This window comes from Callithrix jacchus, chromosome 8 (genome assembly GCF_049354715.1).
Source record: "Callithrix jacchus isolate 240 chromosome 8, calJac240_pri, whole genome shotgun sequence".
Taxonomy (NCBI): Eukaryota; Metazoa; Chordata; class Mammalia; order Primates; family Cebidae; genus Callithrix; species Callithrix jacchus.
The window spans coordinates 98,101,771-98,129,465 of NC_133509.1; the positions used below are offsets into that span (position 1 = coordinate 98,101,771).

Consider the following 27,695-nt stretch of genomic DNA (forward strand, 5'->3'; position numbering starts at 1 on the left):
CATGTTCCTCTGGCTGAAGAACAAACTTGGAAATCAGTTTGAATGTTACTGAGTTGTTGGTTTTTTGTTTTGTTTTTTTTTTTTTACATTCATCATCATTCCAATAAAGCAAAATTCAGTTCTAGTGTCTTTATGGCAAAACATTTCAAGAGCACATAGCACACAAATTAGACTGCCATCGTTATCAAAAAAGCTATTGAGACATATGTAAGCTTGACCTGAGGTGATTAAGACATGAAGTTGAAACTGACAGCAGAATAATAACTTCGTGGTCAGTAACTGAATGTGCTTTTGTTTGGTGTTTTACTTTGAATAAGAGTTATGGACAAAAAAATGGACCATTAAACACAGCAAGAAACACAAACTAAAGGTCCGTCTTCAAAAATAGGCAGTGAGACAGGACACAATTTTTAGCTATACAATGCCATCAACCATCCATCTATCATTTATTCATTCAATCATTTTAAGAATGAGTATTTCAAGTAAATATTTATGGTGTGCTTATTAAGAGCCAGCCAGTGGGCGAGCTTTCAGGGATAACAATGATAAGCAAGACAGATACAGTCTTTGCTTTCTCAGAGCCTATTCTAATGGGGAATACAAACAACTAAATAAACAGCATGTTAGGTAGTTCAGGATGCTGTATAATTACAGTAGACACATCTACTGTATTTGGAAGAAGTGGAGTGATCAGGGAAGGCTTCTAAAGGAAGTGACATCCAGGCTGACCCATGAAGAAATGAGGAGTTAGAAGGGGTATAAGAGTGCTCCCCACAGCTTCAATAGTACATGCTTTTACTAGCAGACTATCCAAACAGAAGATATTATTAACTATATCTCTCCGCCCATTCAGCAATACAATAAATAGATATGTACTGAATTCTTTCTATGTGCCAGTGATTGTCCTCATTGCTAGACATATACATTGCTGAACAATTCTGGAGCCCACCAGGGGAGGCAATGGGTAAGTTAATACATTTCCAAAGGAAAATATTCTATCTAGGAAAGAAAGGGATATGGCCCCAACTAGCAAAAAAGGCCCCATACAGATTCTCTTTAACGATAACATGTTCCAAATGATAGAAGATCTCAAATCCACCCACCCAGTCCACCCAACCACCCATTCCCATTCCAAGGCTAATTGAAATAATTAACCTTGTGAGTTTTATTTTTTAATTTGGTTTCTACTTTTAAGAGTTTCAAAGGGTTTTAATGAATAACTTGTAACCAACATAAGAGACGGTTTCAGGATGTGTAATATCAGCAAAACTTTAATCAACTTTCCCTGTATCCTGTTCATGAGTTTAATGAATACATAATAATTAAGCAAGAAATGTTTCACTAGTGTTTTCATTAGGCTCTCAAAGAAAATGCATTACCAGGTCCCTAACTTTAGATATTTACAAAGCCACAAATATTAAATATATCATGTTCTATTAGAAAGAAAGATGAATTGCAGTATTAAACTATTTTTCTGCTTCTCTGTAGAACATGCTTTTGATGATTTTATGATGTATGAGACAGAAATAGAACAGTGCACAGGCCAAAAAAAAGGAGGAGTAGGATGAGCTCTGATTTCCAAAACAAAATAATATGAGTGTGCTTAGTCATATCTATAGTCCTAATCACTCCCATACACAAAAGAGAAATATAATCCCACACCTGTAAATGCCTAAGTGGACTGTGCCATCTGTAATATAACAGACAGCTTGTGGCCAAAGAAAAGAAGTGAAGAAGCTGGAGCATTTCCAAGGTGATAACAGAACAAATACAGACCTGTCAACATACTAACCAGGTTTACAAAAACCAGCCTTCTTGAAGCTAAAAAACAGGGATAATCCACATAGTGGTTTAGCCAAACAACCTTTCTTTGAACTTTATAAATCTACAATGAAATGAGAAGAGTGAAATGAAAAAGCACTCATAGGGGTCTTCCAGCTAGGAAGGGGGATTGAACCTCTCTCCTCTTGAATCCTCCCTAAAATGACAGTGAAAGAATAAGAGTGGAAGAAAGCCTCAGCATAGAGAGGACTGGAGAGAAAATGTACACTTATTTGTAGACTTCTCAAAGATGGAAGTGGATGACAAGAGGTAACTATCTTAGGTTTCCTCTTTTTCCAGTCTGCTAAGTGTTTTTCCATTCCGCGAGCAGGGAGGAAAGCCAACAAGAAGCAGGCCAGTTCACACCACAGAACCCTTAAAAGGCTTAAAAAACTGAAGGCACCAGATATATTTGATGGTAAGGGTGTGAGAAATAGCTAAAAATGGGACGACTGGTTAAAAGTCTGTAGACAACCCCCCAGATCCCTATCCCATGTAGTGTACTGATGATTTACAATGTAAGTCTGGAGAGAAAGAGTAAGTATCTAGTTCTGGAGACATCATACATGTTAAAAGTAAAGCACTTATTGGAAATGATGGGATGAAATAAAACTGCATACCTGAAAGTGACATATTTGCCAGGTTTCCTCCCTGACCTGGCGCCCAATTCTGCGAGTCAGAACATCAGAAAGTCCCTTTTGGAAGAAACTGACAGACTCAAGAGGAAAGACTTACAGCTATATTAACAGCTGAGGGTGTCCTAACAAAATGACAAGGTCCCTGACCAGTTATGCCAATGAAAGTCACCAGTTGCCAAGTGTCACCATGCAAATATGAACACACACATGTGCACACAGAAACATACACAAGTACTAATCAGCTTTTTGGCAGACTAACATGTAATTATGACTATGAAGCCAAAGATTACCAGCTATTTTAACATAAAAGACCACAACAAACAATTTTAAGGAACTCAGAGGAAAAAAGCACAATGCTCGGAATACCAAAAAATTTGCAAAAAAGGAAACTATAACATCCGTAAAGATAAACAAATATGCTGGATCCCTGAAATAAAAGAGTGCTATTATTCAGGTCGATATTCAGGAAATTTTCTTTTTTCTCTGAGATGGAATCTCAAACTGTCGCCCAGGCTGTAGTACAGTGGTGTGATCTCAGCTCACTGCAATGTCTACCTCCTGGGTTCCAGCAAATTCTCCTGCCTCAGCCTCCAGAGTAGCTGGGATTATAGGCGTGCACCACCACGCCCAGCTAATTTTTCTGTATTTTTAGTAGAGATGAGATTTCACCATGTTGGCCAGGATGGTCTCAATCTCCTGACCTTGTGATCCACCCGCCTCGGCCCCCCAAAGTGCTGGGATTACAGGCTTGAGCCACTGTGCCTGGCCAGGGAATATTTAAAAAGCTTTTAGAGGTTCAACACATAACAGAAATAAAAATTTTAGCAGAAGCACTAGAACACTAAAATGAGCAAATGAACTTATAACCAAAAAACAGAGATAATATATGAAAAAAATTTTAAAAACAAGAAGATCCAATACATAATGGCAATCCAGAGAGATATGGAGACAGAAAAATAGAAAAGGAAGAGAAGGAAATTATCTAAGGAATAATTCAATCAATTTCCAGGGGGAAAAATAAGTCATGACTGTCAATATAGACATAGCCCATTAAGTGTGCTGCACAACAAACGAACAAAAAACCCACAGCAAAGCACATCAGTTTCCAGATGTGGACAGAGAGAAGATCTCAAAGAACATACAAGGAAAACACGTCATTAAAAAGGATAAGGCTGGGGCACAGGTCTTCTTAATTCCAACACTGGAAGCTGGAAAACAATGGATCAATTCCTTAAAACAACTGGTAAAGCATGTGTTCCACATTTACACCTAGCCAAAATGTCAATCAAGTATGTCAGCAGGCCAGGCTTGGTGGCTGCTGTAATCCCAGCAGCTGGAGGTTGCGGTGAGCCAAGATTGTGCCACTGCACCCCAGCTTGGGAGACAAAGTGAGAGTCCATCTCAAAAAAAAAATGTAGACAGAATAAAGACATTTTTCAGACAAGTAATCTCAGAACATTTACATCCCATTCATGCTTTCTTAGGAAGAATCTAGAAAATATGTTCCACCAAAATGACAGAGAGGAAACTAAACAAGCAAAGACACAGTCTAGAAGGGCAGCAAAGGGAAGTGCTGGGATGACCATGTAGATGGCCCAGAGCAAGCAACCAGTGCCAATTAGAGCAGGATGACCAGGAAGAAGGTCTCTAAGAAAAAAAAGGAACTGATAGACCAGCTGATGTATGGGCCATACTGAGAAGGGCTATATGGTATTCTCAGAGAATCAAGGGATACACTCATGATGAATACACAGGAAAGCAAGAAAAAAATAAGGCAACTATACAAGAAAAGAAATGTAATTACATGCCTTGGAATGAACAACATGTATACAACAGTACTAATCTATCATTTGATTCATTCAGGTATAATACTAGATGCAGACAGGGATTTATAGTGGGAGATACATCATGGCTTACAGTAGGAAGTCAACAGACATAAAATCTAAAATGACAAGTTGAAACATAGCAGTATAAGCATGCTGTTTAGAAATATGGAGATAAATATATTGAAACAACTGGAAGACTTGCGTGTGATTACCTCCAGAAAACAGGACTCTGGTTTGGAGAAATATGAGGTAAGAGACTGCCATTTTTCATTAAAAGCCAGATGAACATATTAGAATTTTAAAAGTAGACATTATCAAAACTATTTTTGAAAGTCATTAAGAACGAAAGATTTCAAGAAAAAACCCCAGTTACTCTCTGCTACAATAAAGAAGTAATTACCCTGCCCTATTCCATGTAGAGTAAGAGTTTTAAAGAACATCAGAAATAGTCAAGTAGATAACAGATAAAACTGGTTTTCTAAATGTTTTCATCCAAAGTGTCACAGAGCACTAAATTCAGATATCCACATTTCTGGCTTTGTTTGCAACTTTATCCTACTATCCAAAAACTATCTTCCTAATACTTTCGCCTTGACCAAATACGAAGAAACAGCCCAGAACGAAGAAACCAGAGCCAAAGGTGGTCTGACTCCAATAATCAGAAGAACTCAAAGGATGCACTATATGAAATGAAGCTATGGGGCAACCACTGAGAAAGGACGATGGGGACAAGGGATCAAAAGGTTACCATCACAAGCTTCTGGCAATTCTGACTCCAAGACTCCTACAGAAATTCAATATAAAACTTTCCAAAGTGTAAGGCATACAAATATGAACAACTCCACCAAGTCACACACTTTTACTTTCCTCCTAATTTCAGGCATTCTTTCCACAAACTAAAGAAGTCCATTTTTCCCTCCTTGGGCATTCTATTTCAAGACAACCTTGTGATTTAAATTTTTAAGACAGCCAATTTGGTCAGCAATTCAAGAAACAGCTATTGTGCTAAATAATGATGCACTCAGTGGGAAGCAGGCAGGGACTAGCTACATATTTTGTGGGGCCTAGTGCAAAATGAACATACAGTGCTCCTTGCTCCAAAAGTATTAAGAACTCAAGACAGCAAAAGCAGAGCACTAAACAGAGCACAGGGCCCTTCTAAGCACGGGGCCCAGTGTAACTGCACGAGGTACACACTGGACAGGACAGGATGAGGTGATCTGCTATTAACTGGTAATTGGTAATGGCTATCTGGTAAAATTCCAGGTAGAAACAAATGCTCTAAACTCTTATTGGCTATAGGCTGTGAGAAGGAAATGAAAACATTTTGACATATTCAAGAAACTTGTATGGAAAATAGTTCTTTGTATTGGAGTTGAGATTCAAGGACTCATGGAATTTATTTCAGTTTAGAACTAACATTTTTTTTAACAGGTTGGTTTGTGTCATGTCCGATTTGTCTTGAGTTTTTAAAAACACAATAACAAAAGGTCACTTTTAAGGACAGGCTGAATGATTTGCATGATTGCATAATTTACATGATAATTACAGCACCTTTCAGCTAAATATAACAGCAAATGTGAAGTACAAATTACTAAATAGCAATCTCCAGCAGTACATACGTTTATGGGGATACTTGAATAGTATGTCTCTTAGCAACCACTGACTGCTTTTCAGATTTGGAGAGTAGTTGAAAGCAATCTTTAGAAATACATTACTAAACTCTTGCCACAATAATCCAACCAATGAAATAATCCAAGGTTTGGCAATTCATTTGGGTCTAAAGAAGGCGTTGAGGGATCATTAAGAAACCATTTTCCCAACCATTCCAATACAGATGAAAATTATCTTTATTGGGAACAGACAAAATTGTTCCATAAGCCTAGGCAAGTCTACATACTCATAGCTCTAGAAGGCAGTTTACCAAGTTACTTAAGTCTAAAATCAACATTACCACAGACAAAAGTGCACTATGCAATGAACTATCTTTGATAAATCTCTAACAGCTTTCTTATGTAAACACTTAAATGAGTACAAAAAATGCAAAAGGTTATGTAAATCTAGATTTAATAAAAATCACAATGAAATTCAAGTGAGTCAGTCATACTATTCTTCAATAAAAAACAATAAAACCCTTCAAACAAAAACATTCAAAACTCTTGAATGAAAAATAACAGACTGTTTCATCTGGCCCTACCAAAACAGGGATTTCCAGCTTCTCTTGAAAAACCAAAAGATCTAGCAATACTTGGCTCACTTACCTAGAGACCAACAGTTAACGGCAGTGGACTGGCAGCAAGATCTAAGCCCTCTAAATCACCACTGGCAGCAGGATCCATCCAAGCTCTCTAAATCACCACAGTTTCCATCACTCCTTTGGTCATACCCACACAACTTCATTATGGACCATTTGTCTGTCCTCTGCAAAGATTTAAATGTGCTACCCCTGGTTTTCATGTATTATTTTGTTCCTAACATTTATGTCCAACACTGATAGAAGGAAATCAACTGGCAAAGTGGAAGTGAAGGGAATCTGGAGACACAGGAGACACATGTACCATCTTAAGAGAACCCAACAGCCTGGGAAGAACCATGCATATAGAGTCCAAAGGATACCAGTGATTTTTAGAATAAGAGTTGGATTTCAAGCAATACACAATGTGCTAGGTAAGACATGACAAGCTAACACTATATAATTTCATGGATTGAAACTATTAAAGAAAACACAGCTTAAGAAAGTTCTCAAAACAAGAACGAATCCTAATAAAAATATGAGTGACAGCACCAGCATAAAGTTTACTGAATATGAACCATGTGTAGGGAATAGTTCTGAGACCTTGTATAGGTATCTAGTCGTTAAATCTCCACAACAACCTTACAATGTGATTATATTATGGATATTTTGCATCTACTTTCTAGATGAGGAAACTGAGGCACAGGGTAGTTATGTCACTTGTCCAAGGTCAAACACAAAAAAATGAAAGAGCCCGAACTCAAATCCATCTGTATACTTAACCACCAATCTATACAGCTTCCTGATGAGGAAGAAAAACTCAAGGTATTGAAAAAGGCTCTTGAGGCAACACAGGAAGCTTTCTTTTAAGCTTCAGATTTTAAAGGGGTAGATACAAATGCTGAAAGGAAGGAAGCAAAGAATACTGGGCATAAAAGAATGCTGCTATCCTACAAAAATAGTCTTAGGAAGGTTAATGCACAAAATCAGCTGAGGTTTATGAAAAATGCAAGGCAATAAAATGAGAATGTACTTGTAGATGAAATTTATTCTTATTGATTATAACATGTATGCTCATTATTTTTTAAATGTAAAAAACAGAGATATCTAAAAAAAATAGGAAGTGAAGATCATCACACATAATCAACCCCTTCCAGTCAATTCACAATAATTTGGTAGAACTCCTTTCAAAATTGTTGATGTATATTGTTATAGTCTGAATGTGTCCCCCAGAATTCCTGTGACAGAAAGTTAATCCTCAATGAAACAGTTTTGGGAGGTAAGGCCTTTTGGTAGGTATTGAGGTCATAAGGGCTCTGCCCTCATAAATTAATGCCACTATAAAAGGGGATTTGGGACATAGGTTCACTCTCTCTCGTCCTTCCACCTTCTACCATGTGAGGGGGCACACAGTAAGATGGCACTCACTAGATGCCAGCACCTTGATCTTGGACTTCCCAGCCTCCAGAACTGTAAGAAATATACTTCTGTTCTTGATAAATTACCCAGTCTCAGGTATTTTGTTAAAGCAGCACAAAAGTACTAAGACAAAAATACCAACATTACTTTTCCCAAAAATAATAGATACAGGCTCAACAATTATACTGTACTATAATAATGCATGTTTCACTTAAAAATAGATCATGTTCCTTGACATGTACAGGTAAAAAACAAAAAAGATCACAAGTAGGTCTATCACATTCTTTTGCTAACTGATGAATATTTCACTATACAAATGTTTACAGTTCAATTACCTTCTACTAAGGAACTTTAAAGTTATTTTCCAATCTTCTAATAATTATTAACAATGGTACATTATCTTTGTACATATATCTTCTGTACATATCTGATTATGTCTCATGGAACTGCTGGGTGTAAATTTAAGTTGACAGAATATTATTCGTTTCCTCTTCAGGACAATTATGCCAATTTAATGTATGTGTGTATATAGTCATTCATTCATTCACTCATTCATTCATTTGGTACATCTTCTTATGGGTTTTATGGCACACTTAGAAGGGTCATCTCCACCTAAGGCCTTATTACGTTCCATTCACCTGTTTCAATGCCATACTGTTTTAATTCATTTACCTTTGTAGTACGTTATATTATTTAATAAGTAAAGTACCATATCATTAGTCATCTTTTTCAAAAATTTATTTCATGAACTCTAAACATTTCAAGTTTTTAAAACAACTGTAATTTTAATTAGAACTGCACTAATATACAAATAATTTAGAGATTATATAGACATCTTTCTGATGGTGAGTCTTCCCATCTAGGAATATGCTACATTTCTGCATTTTCAAGCCTTAAGTGTCATATACATTTAAAAAATTCTACTTCAAAAAGTGAAGATTTTAAAATTAATATTGGAAGCCAGGCACAATGACTCATACCTGTACTGCCAGCACTGTGGGAGGCCAAGGTGGGCGGATCACTTTAGGTCAAGAGTTTAAGAGCAGCCTGGCCAACATGGCAAAATGACGTCTCTACTAAAATAGAAAAATTAGCTAGATGTGGTGGTGCACATCTGCAATCACAGCTACTCAGGTGGCTGAGGCACAAGAATCACTTGACCTGGGAGATGGAGGTTGCAGTGAGCTTAAATCACACCTCTGCACTCCAGCCTGGGCAACAGAGCAAGACTCTGTCTCAAAAAAATAAATAAATAAAAATAAAATTAACATTGGAATCAAGAAAAATAATACGATCTATCAAGGTGAGCAGATAATATATGAGGGGGATATGAAAAGAGTGAATTAGTATTTAATGAGCAGCTACTATGCCCCATAGGTGGTACCAGTAGACATTTTTACAAGTCATCTCATTTTATCTCATAAGAAGCCTACTTGCTGTGACTCGTGTGACAGGTAACTCTTAATGTCACTTAATAGAAAAGAACACTGAGGCTCAGAGTAGGCAATAATCTGCCCAAAGTTTTCAGTCATCTGTTTAAGACTGAAGGCAGGGATCCTGTCTTTGTATCCACACTGCCAAGTGAACTGAGGAGATTTCACAACAGTCAATTTTGAGGTGTCTCCGATTTTACTTAACAGTATCTCCTTTATCCTGTTATCCCATGTCATGAATGAGGAAATCAGGCTTAGACAACAGGGGTACAAACTTGCTGAAAGTCATACTACAAGTAGGCAGAGAAGCCAGCATTTGTATGCAGTTTCTTCTAACCGTACAGCTCACATTCTCAGCTCCTGAAATACATAGGGAGTCAGGATTCAAGCCTGAAGCTTCCTAACTTTCCACTACATCATAGCAAAATAGCTCAACTGCTATTCTGCTTTTGTATTCACTGACAGAGGAAACAGCAAAGAACATATTCAGCTGATACAGAAAATAAGTTGAAATCTCATGTATACAATAAATTCTTTCTAACTGAAGAAAGAAATTTTAAACTGAGATTACCAAGATTCCTTTTTGAGATCATTGAAAATCCACAGAAAATAGAAATCTGCCCAAAGAAAAGAAACAGGGTAAATGTCATCCTGATTTGTCAAAAGGAAAGGGATGAAGGTTTCCATGTCATGAGAGAAACACATTAAGACCAGGTGGCACCATGGGAGACTGTGGAGTTTAGAAAAATGCTGGAACAAGCAGGGGTGTGAAAAATACCTGACTGCAGAATGCAGAGGTTGGAAGGACCTGTCAATTCAAGGACCACTAATTCATGGCGGGAAAAAGGAGGAGGATGGAGTGAGATGAGGAATAATGGGGTAAAATATTAGCATCAATTCCTCAAGCCCTAGAGGCCCACCCACAAGTGTGGTGGTGTTACACAGATATACTGCATTGATACAGTTTGGTTTTTGTTCCCTCCAAATCTCGTATTGAAATGTGATCCCCAGTGTTGGAGGTGGGGCCTAGTGCAAGGTATCTGGATCATGGGGGTGATCCCTCATGAATGGCTTGGGGCTGTACTTGATTCATGAATGAGTTCTCGCTCTATTAGTTACTGTGAGATTTGGTTGTTTGAAAAAAAAAAAAGCCTGGCCATCTCCGCCCCCTCTGGCTTGTTCTTCCCTCATCATGTCATACATGCTCCCCCTTTGCCTGCCACCATGACTATAAGCTTCCTGAGGCCCTCACTAGAAGCAGATGCTAGGGCAATGCTTCTTGTACAGTCTGCAAAATCGTGAACCAAATAAACCTCTTTTCTTCAATAAAATACCCAGCCACAAGAATTCCTTTAAAACAACACAAAATGGACCAATACATGGATGGTGGTGAAGTCTGGGCTTTCAGTGTACCCATATACAATAGTGTACAGTGTACCCAATAGGTAGTATTTTATCCTAGTTAAACAATTTTAATCAGTGACTTAGGTAGCATATTTAGGTTACAGATGTCATAAAGACGGAAGACACAGTGAGTAAGGTAGACATGAATCAGGGATAAACGATTCCACAGGAACACATGCCAAGTCCTACACTGAGATTAAAAAGCAAACTGTGAAACAATAGGAAAGCCAGGCATGGTGGTAGACACCTGTAGTTTCAGCTACTTGGAAGACTGAGGTGGATCGCTTGAGCCCAACCCAGGCAACATAGCAAGGCCCTGTTTGTTTAAAAAAGAAAAAAGAAGAGAAACTTGCAGCAATATGCAGAAAGCTCAATTAGAAGCCAGCTATAACCACAAGTTTAACATAAGTTGGCAATGTCATGCTATAGCAAGATATGCTCATGAGACTTTTTATTTAAGAAAAAACTTAGAGTCCAGACAAAGGAATGAAAAAGTCAACTCTAAGCTGATCAGGCTCAGGGTATTCTGTTCAGATATAGATGTCATATTAGAAGACCAATGGACACATCCAGAAGATACTGAAGGCTTCAAAACTAACAAATGAGAAAAGCTTGACAGAACCAAGAACTCGGTCTGCAGGAGAAAATGCATAGACAGCTGGTAGGCTAGATTCAGAAGGCAAATGGGCTAGTTCATTCTGTACAGGATTTTAGTAATACCAGAAAACTTCACATAAGAATCTGGATTTCTGTTTATCTTGGGGGTTGGCGGGGAGAAAAGTCTGGGGATAACTTAATGAAGAGCGGAAGGCAAAGCCCCATTTAAAAGGAACCAGTCTACATCCTATTGTCTGACCCCTGGCTTTCAGACCTACTATGAGTGAGGCTATGAGCATTTGAATTGCAAACACTGTTGTAGAGAAAAAGTCAAAGGGTGAACAAAACGGCTATGTTCTAAGACCTGAAAGGTTATGTCTGGGCTAGAGATACACTAAGAAATTATTCTGGGGAGAATAAGGACAAAAGGTACAAGGTATAGAGAGGTTCGACATAAAAAAGAACTTCCTAACAAAAATGGAACAAGCTGCCTGGACATACGACTTCTCTTCACTGAAAAAGCGTCTCAAAGGAGACTAATTCACTAGACTAAAGAACTAGAATACAAGGCCAGGCGCGGTGGATCACGCCTATAATCCCAGCACTTTGGGAGGCTGAGGTGGGTGGATCACGAGGTCAAGAGATCGAGACCATCCTGGTCAACAAGGTGAAACCCCATCTCTACTAAAAATACAAAAATTAGCTGGGCATGGTGATGCGTGCCTGTAGTCCCAGCTACTCAGGAGGCTGAGGCAGGAGAATTGCTTGAACCCAGAAGGCGGAGGTTGCGGTGAGCTGCCATCACGCCATTGCACTCCAGCCTGGGTAATAAGAGCGAAACTCCGTCTCAAAAAAAAAAAAAACCGAAATCTACTATGTATTACTTCCATTTTTCTGAAATAAATTCTGCTTCGTTGGCATAACAATCTGTATCAGTCTAACTATTCACCCACTGATTCACATATTCACCTATTTACCTACCTTTCCATCTCTATTTCAGACCTCACTTTTCCAAAGCCTCCCATGTTAAAGTGTAAGCCAGGATTCACCAGTGTGGTACCAAAGTGCTCTAAATGTGAAGTAGAGCTCAATGACTGGCCCCACATACCTATGGGAATAGGGAGTACAGCTACTAATGAGCCCCACAGGCAAGACACAAAAGCTCCTTTCAGTTCTGAGCTGAAAAGTGAACTTTGGGTTTAATTCCACTCAGCCTTACTTAGGCTGTAGAGGAGCCTCCATGCCCATCAGGTCTCTGGAAGTTTGCCTGCCCCTATTGGATTGAACCCATGAAACTGCTGTTTTAAGCGTTAAAAACCGTCAAAAAACTTGGCTATGGTTCAATCTATATTTTGCAAATTCCAAATGTATTAATTTAATTAAGAAAAGAAATTAGATCACAAAGGTTATCAGCCTCATCCCAGTAAGGCATAGGACATCAATTTCCTGTCAAATTAATGTTTTACTTTTTTATTTTATTTTTAGACAGGGTCTTGCTCTGTTGCCCAGGCTAGAACAAATTAATGTTTTAAATTTGAAATTCTTCTTACTGGCTCATTAGGAGATAAACATTTATTATTTCCTACATTAGGTGCCCCATATGTCACTCAGAAAAGAGCTACACCAGTTTGGTTCAAGCATCCATTTTTATAGATAATATATCAAAAACAGGAGCATGGAAGTGTTACCTAAAATTTCAGAGCCATGAAAGCACCCAAGTCCCTGATAAAAAGGAAGATCCACGGTTATAACAAGTACAATGAGGAGTCAGGAAAAAAGTGTTCCCAGAGATGTTCCAAATGGAGAGATGAGAGTTAATTTGCCTTTTAGGCAAATTTTAGAACGTTAAGCTGTGCTATTTCCTAGCAGTGAAAGCTCATCAGTACCCTGAATTTGATTATTTCTTACAGGTTACTTCCACTTTGAAGTCTGAGCTTGCCTATGCCGTTTGAACAGATCTATACTACAGTTTTTTAAGAATTCTTATGCAAATATAAGTTTTTAAGCTATATAAAAATTCACACAAACCAGGGTTATATAAATAAAATTACTTTATAATTAAATTTTTAGGAAGAAAACTGTAGGGCTTTAGGCATTAGCATTCCTGGCTATTTAAAATGTAATTGATTTCTATCACAAATAAATTTAAATGTACTTATTATTTTTAATAGGCAGTAATGGAAATTAACATATATATATGTGGGTGATATAACTGACATTGCAAAACTTTTTTAACACATATGAAGAGAAAATGAGATAAAGTGTTAACTGAATGACAAATATATCCACAATAATTTGCTTACCTGTAATACAAATTTCTGATCTATATATTTTTTGGCAATGCTGGGTTGGAATTCTTGGCTTTCCAAAAATCGTATGAAAAATTCATATACAAGCTGCAACAAACAGATCACAGTTAATTTCAAATTATGATTCACTGAGAATAGTACTAAAAACCACCAAAAGCCTTTAACACTAAAAGTGACAGGGCTTAGAAAATTGATTTTAATATCAATCAACAAACCAGGCCAGCCTTTCTTGTGGTTCACGGTTGCTGTCATGCTTTCAACTTTTAAAATTTTTAATTAGAAAACATAACTAAACAAAGCAAAGATAAATTTCCCATAATCTTACCATTCAGAGACAACCACTGTTAACATTTTAATGTATATATTTCCTTCAACAACATGCTGATGTACTATATAGTCTTGCAGTTTTGCAAACTACTTGCACCATTTAAACAATATATCACGTATCTACATCATTTAACATACAGTATAAATATACTTTTATAGTTTTACAGACTACTTTACCATTTAAACAATGTATTATGAACAATTTACATCAACAATATCTAAACTATCATTCTTAGTAGCTCTAAGAGTCCATTATACATAATTTATAATGAATAATTCCATTATTCATAGTTAATTTCGCCAATCTCCCCCCAAGCTTAGACATCTAAGTAGTTTCTGAATTATCTCCCCATCATTCTGCAATAACGTGCATCACATAACACATGTCAGTGTGTACTTGTTTAATTCTGTCATGAGAAAATATTTCTAAATGTGTAATTGCTAGATCACAAGATATCCAAACATTCAGAATTTTTGATACTCATTAACAAATTTCTTTTCAGAAAGTTTATGGCAATCTCTACTCATCCAATAAGGTGGTGTGGCACAATATACCCATCTGGAAAGAGTCAGCTCAAATAATTCTTCTGATAAACAGTGGGTAATCGTTGCTTATTCTCTTTGCATAGTAAGTCTATGTTAAAGGCTACATTAGATCCTGGTAAGTATGTAGCAGTATATCAAAACCAGAATCTTTAGCTAGTACAGCTGTTTATACCTCTAATCTCAGCTACTCAGAAGGCTGAGTCTGGGCAACAGAACAAGACTACATTTCTTTAACACACAGACACAAACAAATATAGACACACACACACAGACACACACACGCGTGCGCGCGCGCGCACACACACACACATTTTTTTTTTTTTTTTTGAGCTGGAGTCTCCCTCTTTTCGCCTAGGCTGGAGTGCAGTGGCATGATCTCGGCTCACTGCAATCTCCACAACCCAGGTTCAAGCGATTCTTCTGCCTCAGTCTCCCAAGTAGCTGGGACTACAGATAGGTACCACCACGTCCGGCTAATTTTTTGTATTTTTAGCAGAGGCGAGGTTTCACCAGGTTAGCCAGCATGATCTTGATCTCCTGACCTTGTGATCTGCTCACCTCAGCCTCCCAAAGTGCTGGGATTATAGGCGTGAGCCACCACACCTGGCCAAAATCCAGAAGGCTTTAAGACATGAATACTGGGTTGAACATCTAGCTCTTTCCCTTACTAACTGTGTAACCCTGAGCAAGTTTATTTTGCTGAAACTTTGTCTCTTCAATTTTATAATGGAGATGGACAGTCTCTAAGATTAAATGTGATAATACACATATAAAGCCCTCTGCACAATGACTAACACGTATCAACATCGCTATTCCTAAAATAGCATTTGCTAACTTTGTGGTCTCACTCTTTTACACATAATGAGGACCCCAAAGCTTTTGTTTATATGAGAAAAATATTATGTGTGTGTGAGTGTGTGTACACACACAAATTAGAAATAAAAATTTTTTAAAACTTTAAAATTTTACTATTTCATTTACAAACAAAATGCATTATATGTTAATGTAAGTAATATGTTCTTGTTTAAAAAAAAAAAAAAAAAACCTCTTTCCTTTCCAAAAGAATTGAGAAGGCATTATTTTATAGTTTTGTCAATCTCTTCAATATGTGCCTTAATGTAAGACAGGTTCTCATCTACTTCTATATCCAATCTGTTGTGATATGTCATTTGTTTCAAGTATTTAAAGAAAATCAAGCCTGATGGATGGAGATCCAGTAGTTGAAAAAAGGGGGAGTATTTTACTGGTTTTTATTCTCCTACATAATTGTGGATATTCTTCTTTGATGCTATACTAAAACTCAATGAACTGTCATTTCTTAAAGATTAGTTGCAACATAAAATCTGAAATATCAATGAACTTCTCATACTTTGTTACACTAAAATCGAATCATCTGTTTTGCACTTTGAATGAATATTTATCCATGCATGTTTCCAAACATCATTTGCCAAATGGAAAATATTGGTTCACTGAGTTATGTAGCCCTTTTAAATGTTGACACGTTTCATTACAGTGTCTAAAAATATCACATTCTTTATTATTTCAATTTTATTTTTTAAAAAGTCTTTAAGCTTTGGGAAACTGCAAGCTCAAGGTGACAGATGCAAGACAGATATACGTTGTCTAAAATTCTAATTCTAAATTCATTAATACTCTAATTTTGTCAGTGGTAACAAATATTATCAAATGATTTCCTTGTTTGTTTCAGAGAAAATATCTGCCAAATTCCCAAGTCTGAATAACCATAGTTTGTCAGTCATTCTTTCAAGTGAAAATGATGTTTCCTAAGAAAAACAAAAAAGAAGGTAGTTTGGGTTACAGCTCAAAAACTATTATGCAAGGCCAGACGCAGTGGCTCACGCCTGTAATCCCAGTATTGGGAGGCCGAGGCAGGCGAACCATGAGGTCAAGAGGTCGAGACCACCCTGGCCAATATGGTGAAACCCCATCTCTATTAAAATACAAAAAAATTAGCTGAGTGTGGGCATGCGCCTGTAATCCCAGGTACTCAGGAGGATGAGGCAGGAGGATCATCTGAACCCAGGAGGCAGAGGCTGCAGGGAGCTGAGATCACAACACTGCATTCCAGTCTGGCAGCAGAATAAGATTCCAAACAAACAAACAAAAACTATTACACAAATGCTTTTCCATAAGATAACCATTATATTTCAGTATGCAGTGGATGTTAGTATGCATACTTCCCATTGTGTCATGTAGGATATTTTTAAATGTGTGCTTGAGGGTCAAAATTTAATAAAATTATTTAATTTTTACTGCTTCTTCAAAGATGTTCTCAAGTGAAATCAGCTTTTTCACATTTTTAATTGCAAGAACATGGCAGTGAAGAATACTTGACCAGTTTGGCACAAGTGCCTTGATTCTCATTAAGGTAGCAGCAATTTTAACCACCATTGCTTTTGCAATGAACAGTACAAACATCAACATGGTGAAAGGACAAATCATATATACAGCACTGTTACAATGGTAGTTTTGACCTTGCAGGACACTGAAAATCAGGTCTCAGAGTCCCTCTAAGGGTCCACAGATACCACTGATTTAAACGTTTCCCATAGCAACGTTGTGACTTCAGACTCTAAGACTTAAATTAGGGATTCACATTAGTATTTTACTTCCTTATAAAACTACGTTTTTCTCCTTGAAACTCTCTGAATTCAGAAAAATTTCTTTCCTAACGATCCAGACGTTGCCAAGTTTCACATCATTATTCTGCTAGTCAAAATAATGTCTCCAAGTCCTAAGACCTCAGAGAACTGTTCTTTTTCTAATACACTCATCTGTCAACTCTCAGTATTACAAACAGAATGTCAGCCTTATTCGAATGACCACATTAAGTGGGGTTTAACCCTCTTTTGATTGCCACAAAGAGGGGAGATTTCCATCTTCTAGGCTGACCTGTGGACTGGTAAGGCTTTCCAGCAAGACTGGCAAAGTCCTCTCTCGTCTCTGGTCCCTTGAAAGCAGTTATGGTATAAAAATGCTTTGGTGGAAATACTTCAGACATATTTATTAATAAGCATAAGTGCTCTCTGCACTTAACACAAAGAATTTACGTCAAAATTAAAAATCTCCCCTAAGTTTCTAAAGAGAAAGACTGCGGGGCTGGGGAAGGCCAAACTACTTTTCAAGGTTACATTAAGTGAATTCTCCCAGGAACTTTAGTAAAAAGACCTTTAAAAATTCCTGTTTCTCAGTCTCAAGTGGAAAGCATTAAAAACAAATCCTTAATTGTAAATAAAAGTCCTATAAAATTGTGTTCTACTGAAGACACACCTAATTTCAGATAATACATAAACAAGATACTAATTCAGATAATTGAAAAGGCTGACTCACATACATAGAATAGACCCCTTTGAGATATTTAAACTAAAAATTTGTGGATTTAACATTCTTTTGTCTATTTTTAAAGATCCCAAAAGGTCCACAATTTGTTATAATCGGTAATCTTTTTCCTTTTTTTTTTTTTTTTTTTCTTGGAGACAAGGTCTCACTCTGTCACCCAGGCTGGAGTGTAGTGGCGCAATCTTGGCCCACTGCCTCCCAGGTTCAAGCAATTCTCATGCCTCAGCCTCCTGAGTAGCTGGGATTACAGGCATGTGCCACCATGCCTAGCTAATTTCTGTATTTTTCCTAGAGAGGAAGTTTTACTATGTTGGCCAGGCTGCTCTCAAACTCCTGGCCTCAAGTGATCTGCCTGCCTTGGTCTCCCAAAGTGCTAGGATAATAGGTGTGGGCCATCATGCCAGCCTATCCGTAATTTTGTGTAGGCCACAAATTTAAATCAAAAAAATATGCAAGAGCAGTCAATTAGCTGGTCAATGAGCCCAGCCAACCACTCAACAACCACATCTCAATGCAATTTTGTTGTTTTGACCTCCTGTCAGATATTTATAGTTTCTTTGTTACAAAATGTGTTCCAGAAAAGGAAGCACACTGCTAATTATGAAGTTAATAAAAAGCGAAAAGGTCTAAAACTCTGCTTTGGTTTGGTCAGAAAAACAGACAGATCAACTGAAAAGTAAAATGTTAAACTTCATGATAGGTGACTATGACATGAATGCCCTATCATGAGAAGAAAAAGAGATTTCTTATACATTCAATAAGTGCTCTCATTAGTGCTAAAGCCACCTAACACTGAAAATGGAAAGGTAAGTAATTTGTACTATACAAAGTAAACACAGGATTTTTGAGACCACATCATGTGCCTTGGTCCAAAAGCAACAAACAGATGGCAAAGGTAACAGTGTGCCTAGTGACCTAACATTTACTATGAATGAAAGCTGATTTACAAATTTTAAAAGTTTCCTTCACCTGACCCAGCATTAGTGGGTCATATTTCCCCCTGAGCTAAAGAAAGGACAAAGGGATTATAACCTCAAATAGGATGACAACACAGATGAAACCAGTCCATGTTATAACACCATTTCTGCCTTTATATCCAAAAGGGAACAGGTCTCAACAACATTCTTCGTTTCTTTGGTTTTAGGATTTCAGATGAACTAAATGGTTAATATGCCTGCAGTAACGACAGTGTAAGCTAGAGTGGTTTTTTCTTTTTTGTGTGGCAGAACAGTTTCAGCAATTAATTTGGTCCTGTATTTTCCAGAGTCAGTAAGTATGTAAAGAATTAACTGTAATATTGAGTAAAACTTTATTGTACTTTAGGGGAAATTTATGTCTATGGTTATCATGATTTAGAATATTCAAAAAGCTCTTGCAAATGGCAAGAATGGTCTACAGTCTCTTCTTTGGAATACAGAGAAGACAATATGCTGAGGCTTTGAAGACATCTCTTTCCTTGACTTTTCCATCACAAAATGTGAGACTACTGAGGAGATTATCTTTTTGCTGTTAAATTTCTTCCAGACTAAACTGGAATTCAATGAACTGGCACCAAACACTAAGAATAAGACATGACAATTCATCCATTCAAAAGAGTAATTCTTTTTTGGACCGTGTCACAATCTGGGATATATCTATGAAAAGCACAAATGGTTTTACAAATTTCATAGATTACAGATAATATGTCTGGAACCTTAAAAAAAAAATCGTAACATCTAAGACAGTAAATCAACTACAGTGTTTTACCTAATTTACCCAATCTTAGCACTGAAGGTAGGAATTCGTAGGCATAACATGCCTGAGTAAGAGTTGATAAAACAAAGCCCCTAAAAGCTCTCTATTCGTTAACTAGGGGAAATAGCACGTGTGTATCTACAGAAACTTCTGAGTTACCAAAGTAGGGCAGAAAGACTTGCAAATTTGCATCAAAAATTCTGAAGTAGGGGGAAAAGAACTCTTAGAATATCTCTCGGCTTTCTCTCTCTGCTGCACAGTTTGTTTGCTTTTCAAAAAGTCAACTTGAACCATGAATACATTTCTACAAAAATGCAGCAGCTTCTGCCTAGGGGAGAAATGTACAAGGTATTATTCATTTTCTTCCACCTCTTCCCTCCTTACTATTTGTCAAGCAACCTGAGGATATTCTGACTCAATGAAAGGGTGACTTTGGGGTTCAACATGTACAAATTTCTTTGCTCTATTCTTTTGAGAAATGTTGGCCTTGAGAGAAGGCAGCACAAGGGAGGAAGGAGCTGGAAAACTACCAGTATATATCATACAAGTTAATACAATACACAGAGATCTAGTGCTGGAAACAGATGCAGTGATGCCCCTGGATCCATCCTGGCACAATGAATATGATTGGAAAACATGGCCTTCTCAGTGCAAGAGAACAGAACTGGCCTTCACCCAAGCTTTCTCTCAGCTGTTACTCTTCCTTACAATACTGTGAACAAAACAGCTATTACAGTTTGGTTTATCCTTCTAACTAAGGAAACACATTTGTAGTTATTGTGACAACAGGCATACAAAGTTCCCAGGACAAACACATATAAAAATGAGATATATACTCTGTGAGCTAATCACATCCAACTAATATGAATATAAAATAATTCTGTGCTTTGTTTGAGGCTCTGGAGGACAAGATCATAAAGAAGCTCTAAGGCCGGGCGCAGTGGCTCACGCCTGTAATCCCAGCACTATACGAAGCAGAGGCAGGTGGATCACAAAGTCGAAAGTTCGAGACCACCTGGGCAACACAGTGAAACCCTATTCAAATACAAAAAAATTAGCTGGGCATGGTGACTGGCACCTGTAATCCCAGCTACATGGGAGGCTGAGGTGGGAGAATTACTTGAACCCAGGAGGGAGAGGTTGCAGTGAGCTAAGACTGTACCACTGCACTCCAATCTGGGTGACAGAGCAAGACTCTGGCTCCTAGGCCGGGCGCGGTGGCTCACGCCTGTAATCTCAGCACTTTGGGAGGCTGAGGCAGGTGGATCATGAGGTCAAGAGATCGAGACCATCCTGGTCAATAATGCAAACCCCATCTCTACTAAAAATATAAAAAATTAGCTGGGCATGGTGGCGCGTGCCTATAATCCCAGCTACTCAGGAGGCTGAGGTAGGAGAATTGCCTGAACCCAGGAGGCGGAGGTTGCGGTGAGCCAAGATCACGCCACTGCACTCCAGCCTGGGTAACAAGAATGAAACTCCGTCTCAAAAAAATAAAAAAAAGACTCCTGCTCCAAAAAAAAGAAGCTCTAATAATGGAATAAGAACTGCTGGCTATACCTGCAACGTGGTGGGGGGACACAAAAGCATCACACTGACACTATTTTATTCTTTTGGCATCCTAATTTATCAAGAAACATAAAAAGCATTCTCTAATTTTCCATTAATGTACTCTAATTTGATTTCTTGGTGAATAAAGGCCTTCAAGGAATTCCCATGCTCAACAGCTAATGAGTTAATGGAGTTTTCTTTTATAACAAATGGTATTTCGAAAGTACCTGTAAGTGTGGCCACGATGCCTCAAGGGTAGGTTCATCTTCTTCTGGATCAAATTCATTGCTGTCACTAGGAGGGAGAGTTCTGAATATATTGCAAGATACCTAAAAATAAACAAGCAGCAGAGTTAGCGGGAAGCACCTTCTGCGCAGTTTTACACAAGGTCCTTGGAACCGAGCCGAGGGGAACCCAAATAACAGTGCACAAGGAACATCGCCAACTAGAATAAACTCTTTCTAGAGGCTCTGAGGCTGGGACCACCTGCAGGCAAGCTGCAAAGCAGCAAAGCAGCACCATCATACCTTCTTGAACATTATTCGTCATCCTTATTTGGCCATTCCCACCCTAGGTCCCTATGATTTTATACCTCCCATCAAAGCCTGCTCTTGGTTACTTACCAGTCAAGCATGTTTCTGATTAACCAACTGACACTAAGGAATAAATAACTGCTAATGGGCTTCATGTGCTTCCCTTATCAGTCTTAGTCACTATTTGCAAACTTATGGTTGGAATAATAATGAAATTTCAGGCTGGGCATGGTGGCTCACGCCTGTAATCCCAGCACTTTGGGAGGCCAAAGTGGGTAGATCACAAGGTCAGGAGATTGAGGCCATCCGGCCAACATGGTGAAACCCCGTCTCTACTAAAAATACAAAAATTAGCCGGGTGTGGTGGCAGGCGCCTGTAATCCCAGCTGTTGGGAGGCTGAGGCAAGAGAATCGCTTATACCTGGGAGGTGGAGGTTGCAGTGAGCTGAGATTGCACCACTGCACTCCAGCCTGGCAACAGAGTGAGACTCTATCTCAAAAAAAAAAAAGAAATGTTAGGCTTTTCTAATAACCTTTAAAATATTCCTTATCTGTCCTCAATATGTTGGTTTACAAAATAATAATGATACTCAGAATAAATATATCTGTAACATAAACCTCTATAAACCAGGTATTCCTTAACCGTAGGCAAGACCCAAATTAAACGATGGTTGTTCAAAACATGGCCATGAGTAGATTAACTGTTGAAACTGGGGGAAGAGACAAGAATTCATTATACTATCTATTACTTCTGTATATGTTACAAGATTTTCCTTTTTTGTTTGAGACAGAGTCTCGCTCTGTCACCCTGGCTGAAGTGCAGTGATGCAATCTCAGCTCACTGCAACCTCCGCCTTCCAGGTTCAAGTGATTCTCCTGCCTCAGCCTCCTGAGTAGCTGGGATTACAGATGCATGCCACCACACTTGGCTAATTTTTTAGCTTTAAGTAGATATGAGGTTTCACCTTGTTGATCAGGCTAGTCTCGAACTCCTGACATCAAGTGACCTGCCCACTTCAGCCTCCCAAAGTGCTGGGATTACAGGTGTGAACCACCACACATGGCCTATTAGAAGATTTCTATAGTAAAATGTTTGTTTTAAATATTGTTGGCACTAGTCTCAGGGTTCCTTTTCAATATCTGTTTCTCGCCCCACTCATCCATTCATGTTTCTCCTAATGATCAAAACGTATCCTCAGATCTGAAGAATAAGACAGGGAGGGGCAGGGGAACATGCATAAAAAGCGAGAAGGAAAAAGAAAAGAGATATTGCATCAGAAGCCTTTGCTGGCCTTCCTATGTAATGCAGAAAATACTGAGCTATAAAATGCTGCTCTGAAAGAGAAAAGAAGAAAGGCTTTAGGGTCCCCATATAATCTGAATGTGTTTATTCATCCTATAAATATTTATTAAGTGCCTATTATGTGTACACACTGTTCTAGGCACTGGGAAAACAGTAGTGAACAAGGCAGAGAAAAATCCATGCCCTCACGGAACTTATATTCTAGTTAAAGTCACAATTATCCCCATTTCCTAGCTATGGAAACAGCTCAGATGTGTAAGCTATGGGAAGGAAATTCAATTTTATTTTACTGCAATGGGAGGCCATTAGTAAATCTTATAACAGCGAAGTGGCATGATCTGATTTTTGCTTATAAAAAAGGCACTCCAACAGCTATGTATAGAACAGGCAGGAAGAGGACAAGTTAGGAGGCTGTGAATGTGACAAGGGATGATGCTGGCTTGGCAAGGATGGTAGGGAAGACAGACAGAAATAGACTGATTCAAAAAGGTAGTGCTTTGCTGCTGGCTTGGATATATGATGTGAAATAAAGAATCAAGGACAAGACATAGATCTGAGGCCATTAACTGAAGATAGAGACTACTGGGAAAAGGGAAAGTTTCTTTCTTTCTTTGCTTCTTTTAGCAGAGACCCAGGGATCTAGTTAGAGGGGTATTAAAGGAGCAATATCTAGGAGGCAATTAGACGTTGGACCTCTGAGCTGGACAGGTCAGAACCAGAGACATGTAAGACTCAGCAGCATATAGATAATACTTAAAGCCATGGGACCAATGGAATCACCTTTGAAGGGAGTAAACAAAAAGAAGAGAAAGGGTCCCTGGGCCCTCAATATTTAGAAATTAGGTAGAAGAAGAAGAGCCAAGAAGAGCAAATGAAAAGAAGCAGAGGATAATAGAAAAGAACTAGGATTTAGGATCTCAGAAGCTAAGAGAGAATAGTGTTTTAAGGAAGAAGTCAAGAGCAGCAAATGCTGTTCAGAGGTTGGCTAAGATGAGCACAGAGCAGCATCTATTGGACTTGGTGGTCCTATGAAGTGTATACTATTATGACCCCTAATTTACCATCGAGGAAATAGAAGCACAGGTGTTAAGCTCTAAGGTTACAATTAGTACAAACAGAGTTATAACTGGATCCAGGCTGTCAGGATCCTCAGTATTCTTTCTAGAAGAGAAGGTAGACCAACTTTCTTATTTGTTAGCTTAGATGATAGAAAAAATGATCATATTACAATATGCTTTTGTTATGGCTAATGACAGTACCCACGTTTCTATTATTTTGTTTTTGTCCCTTCTAGTGATTATTAGAAATTATTTTTATGAAGAAATAAGTGACCTTTCAGATGACTATCGACCTGTGATTTCCCTTCAACCAGCCAGCCATAATGTAATTGACAGGGAAAAGGTTATTTAATTACTCAGCTTTGAATCTTCATTAAACTATACATGTATTTCAAAAACTGAGTCTTCATCCCAACTAAGTCATTTATGTGTACTGCATTCTCTAACATGTGTTTTTCCTCTCCCAAGATATGAAAGTAAACCATGAAAGGAGAAAAAAGGGGGCATCTCCATAGTAAAAAACCTGAGTAAAAAAACAGAAACTCCTCTTTCTTTGTATTCTTGGACATATAAACTCTCTTACAGTGTCCACTGCACACTGCAGCAACTATCTGTTTACGCATTTGTCTCTCCCTACTAATTAACAGCTAATCAAGAATATACAACACATTTGTCTTCCAAGCATATACTGAGCATTTAATAAATATCCACAAAAGTTTGGATGTATTAATAAAGCTGTGTATTGTAGTTTTGCTTTAAACAAATTTCAAAATTTTCCAGGTGACTTGAATAAATTTAAGTTATTTCTAAGGATGTTTATACCTCTATAGTGTTCTAATCTTCTGACTTGGTCAAAACTTCATCTCTCAGTTATCACAGCAAAAGAAGGTCACGTTGGGTAAATGATCCAAAAGGCAGGCAGTTCTACAAGCATGTACATCTCATTTAGCTATGCACTGTCATTTCTTGAGATGGAGTCTCACCCTGTCACCAGGCTGGGGTGCAATGACACGATCTTGGCTCACTGCAACCTCCATCTCCCAGGTTCAAGCAATTCTGTGCCTCAGCCTCTCGAGGAGCTGGGATTACAGGCACCCGCCACGACGCCCAGCAAATTTGTGTATTTTTAGTAGAGAAGATGATTTTGCTATCTTGGCCAGGCTGCTCTTGAACTCCTGACAATGTGATCCTCCTGCCTCGCTCTCCCAAAGGGCTGGGATTACAGGTGTGAGCCACCACACCTGGCCCTGTCATGCTTTATTTAGCTTACTTCTAAACATTCACTAGATGAGGAATGAGGACGCACACGTCTGCTGGGTTCGACAATTTGATGCTGACGGAATTGGTTAAGTACCTATCTACCACAATGAGAAAGAATGGCAAAGCATAGCAAGTGTCATGGAAATGGCCAAAACTCTGACCCAGCCGGTAACATACTAAGTACTTAGTAAAAATGTCATAAATGAGCCATTACTCCCATCCTTGAGAATTTGTTTGTCCTGAGAAACTAATTGAAGACAAGAGTGAAAAAGCTACTTAAAGCTGTTACTTGCAACTTTTCCAAAAAATGTAAAACTAGAAATAGCCTTATGTCCAGCATCAGAAAGTTATATCAACTCACTGGAATACTGTGCAGCATTAAAGATGATGGCTACAAGGGAGCACCAAAAAAAAAGTTCATAAATAAAGGTTTAGGTGGAAAGGCAATTGAAAATTGTGTGATTATAAGGTTAAGAATATAAGTGTTAACATTACATTTTAAATTGAAATTAAAAGCTGTATTAAAGCAAGAGGACTGTGGAAGGTTAAACATAGTCCTAAAACTGCAAAGAGCATAGGTTAAAGACATACACTATGTGAGCTACACCTTCCATTGCAAGATGAAAATGAGTCTTGTATTTGTTTACTTAAGACTACTGCTGTCAAGGGAGAGTTAAGAATCACAGCCTCCAGGAGTGCCAAAAGGCTTATCAGAAAAAAAGAAAAAAAATCACAGCCTCCCACAATACCAGAGAGCTTGGCTCATGAATGAATGATTTAAGATTAAATGAATGGACCAGTTCAGTTGTACATTAGAGCTCCAAAATCATGAATTTAAAATCAGGTCATCCATGGATGGGCTTGCAGCAAGGGTATGGGTGAGGAAGGGGGAGGCATATCTCTAAATCCAGATTTATATGCCACAGTTTGTGTGTTAGTCCAATTTGGGAAAATGCCAGATGCCTTCATCAGATTTCCAAGACTTCTAAGATTTAAAAATGGTTAAAAACCACAGTCCTAAATAGTAAATTTGCTTCCATTAAATCTTCCTTTATCACAGACAGTCATTTTTAATTTATAGTCTACAGTTAAATGGATTATTAAATAGGTAATGGCAGTTGCATGCTTATGCAAATGTATCACAGCCACAAGTAACCACCAACATCACTCCTCACCACACAGCAGTTTTGTGAAGAGCCTATGTGGCTAGATTAAAACGTATTCAGGTATTTCCAAAGTCACAAATGGCCCCTATTATATTAAAACATATATATGAGGTTCTAACCCTATGCCTCCTATTTTATTCATTCAAAAATGGGCAACCAAAAATGAATAAAAGGAAATTTTTAAGTATATTAGATAAATTTATTTTTCAAATATTTTAAACTATACTGGTATCAGTGCAAAGAAAAACAAAGTTTAAGAAATAAATGCCTCTGAAGTAGTCTAATCCCTTTTCGTTCCAAAGATATTAGAATACACATTGGATGTTAGGATCAAACTAAAGGCTTGAAGGGACTGGGAGCAGTGGCTCATGCCTGGGAGGCTGAGGCAAGAGGATCACTTGAGGCCAGGAGTTTAAGACCAGCCCTGGTGATACAGAAAGACCCCCATCTCACTATTTAAAAAAAAAAAGGGGGGGGCGGGCGCGGTGGCTCAAGCCTGTAATCCCAGCACTTTGGGAGGCCGAGGCGGGTGGATCACAAGGTCAAGAGATCGAGACCATCCTAGTCAACATGGTGAAACCCCGTCTCTACTAAAAATGCGAAAAATTAGCTGGGCATGGTGGCACGCGCCTGTAGTCCCAGCTACTCGGGAGGCTGAGGCAGGAGAATTGCCCGAACCTAGGAGGCGGAGGCTGCGGTGAGCCGAGATCGTGCCATTGCACTCCAGCCTGGGTAACAAGAGCGAAACTCCGTCTCAAAAAAAAAAAAAAAAAAAAAAAAAAAAAAAAAAAAAAAAGGAGGCTTGAAGGCAAAAAGTGGCTATAAGAACAAAGCAAGGCTGAAGGGATGGGAGGAAAGGATGTCAAAACCTGGACAACCCCTCCTCAAAGATAGAAAACCTCCACTAACAAGCTTTCAGAATCAGATCATGTTAGAAACTATCTCATCCAGCCCCTTCATCTTAGAAATAAGGAAACTGCGGTGCAAAGAGCTTGCAATATTTTCAAGGTAACAAATTACCATGACATGCAGAGAGAGTTCCCAGGGAGAGTTCCAGGGTTCCTTCTTGTACACCACTTCCACGCCAACCCCTGAAGCCCATGGATGGATCTGAATTCTTTATTTCTCTTTTTCCTCTGATCTTCTCTACTCCCATTTCTTTTTACCATTTTTACTA

General features: G+C 38.3%; 1 protein-coding gene across 4 annotated transcripts in view; it reads right to left on the reverse strand.

The window, feature by feature from the left end:
- The window catches only part of PPP2R5E (protein phosphatase 2 regulatory subunit B'epsilon), a 165,833-nt gene that overhangs the window by 27,134 nt on the left and 111,004 nt on the right, over positions 1-27,695 (reverse strand). For all 4 annotated transcript variants that reach the window (XM_054240013.2, XM_009006144.5, XM_054240014.2 and 1 more), the window contains exons 4-5: positions 21,426-21,527; positions 13,675-13,767 (exon numbers count right to left, since the gene is read on the reverse strand). In XM_054240013.2, the coding sequence (XP_054095988.1) occupies positions 13,675-13,767; positions 21,426-21,527 (195 nt within the window). The remainder of the gene's footprint in view (positions 1-13,674; positions 13,768-21,425; positions 21,528-27,695) is intronic.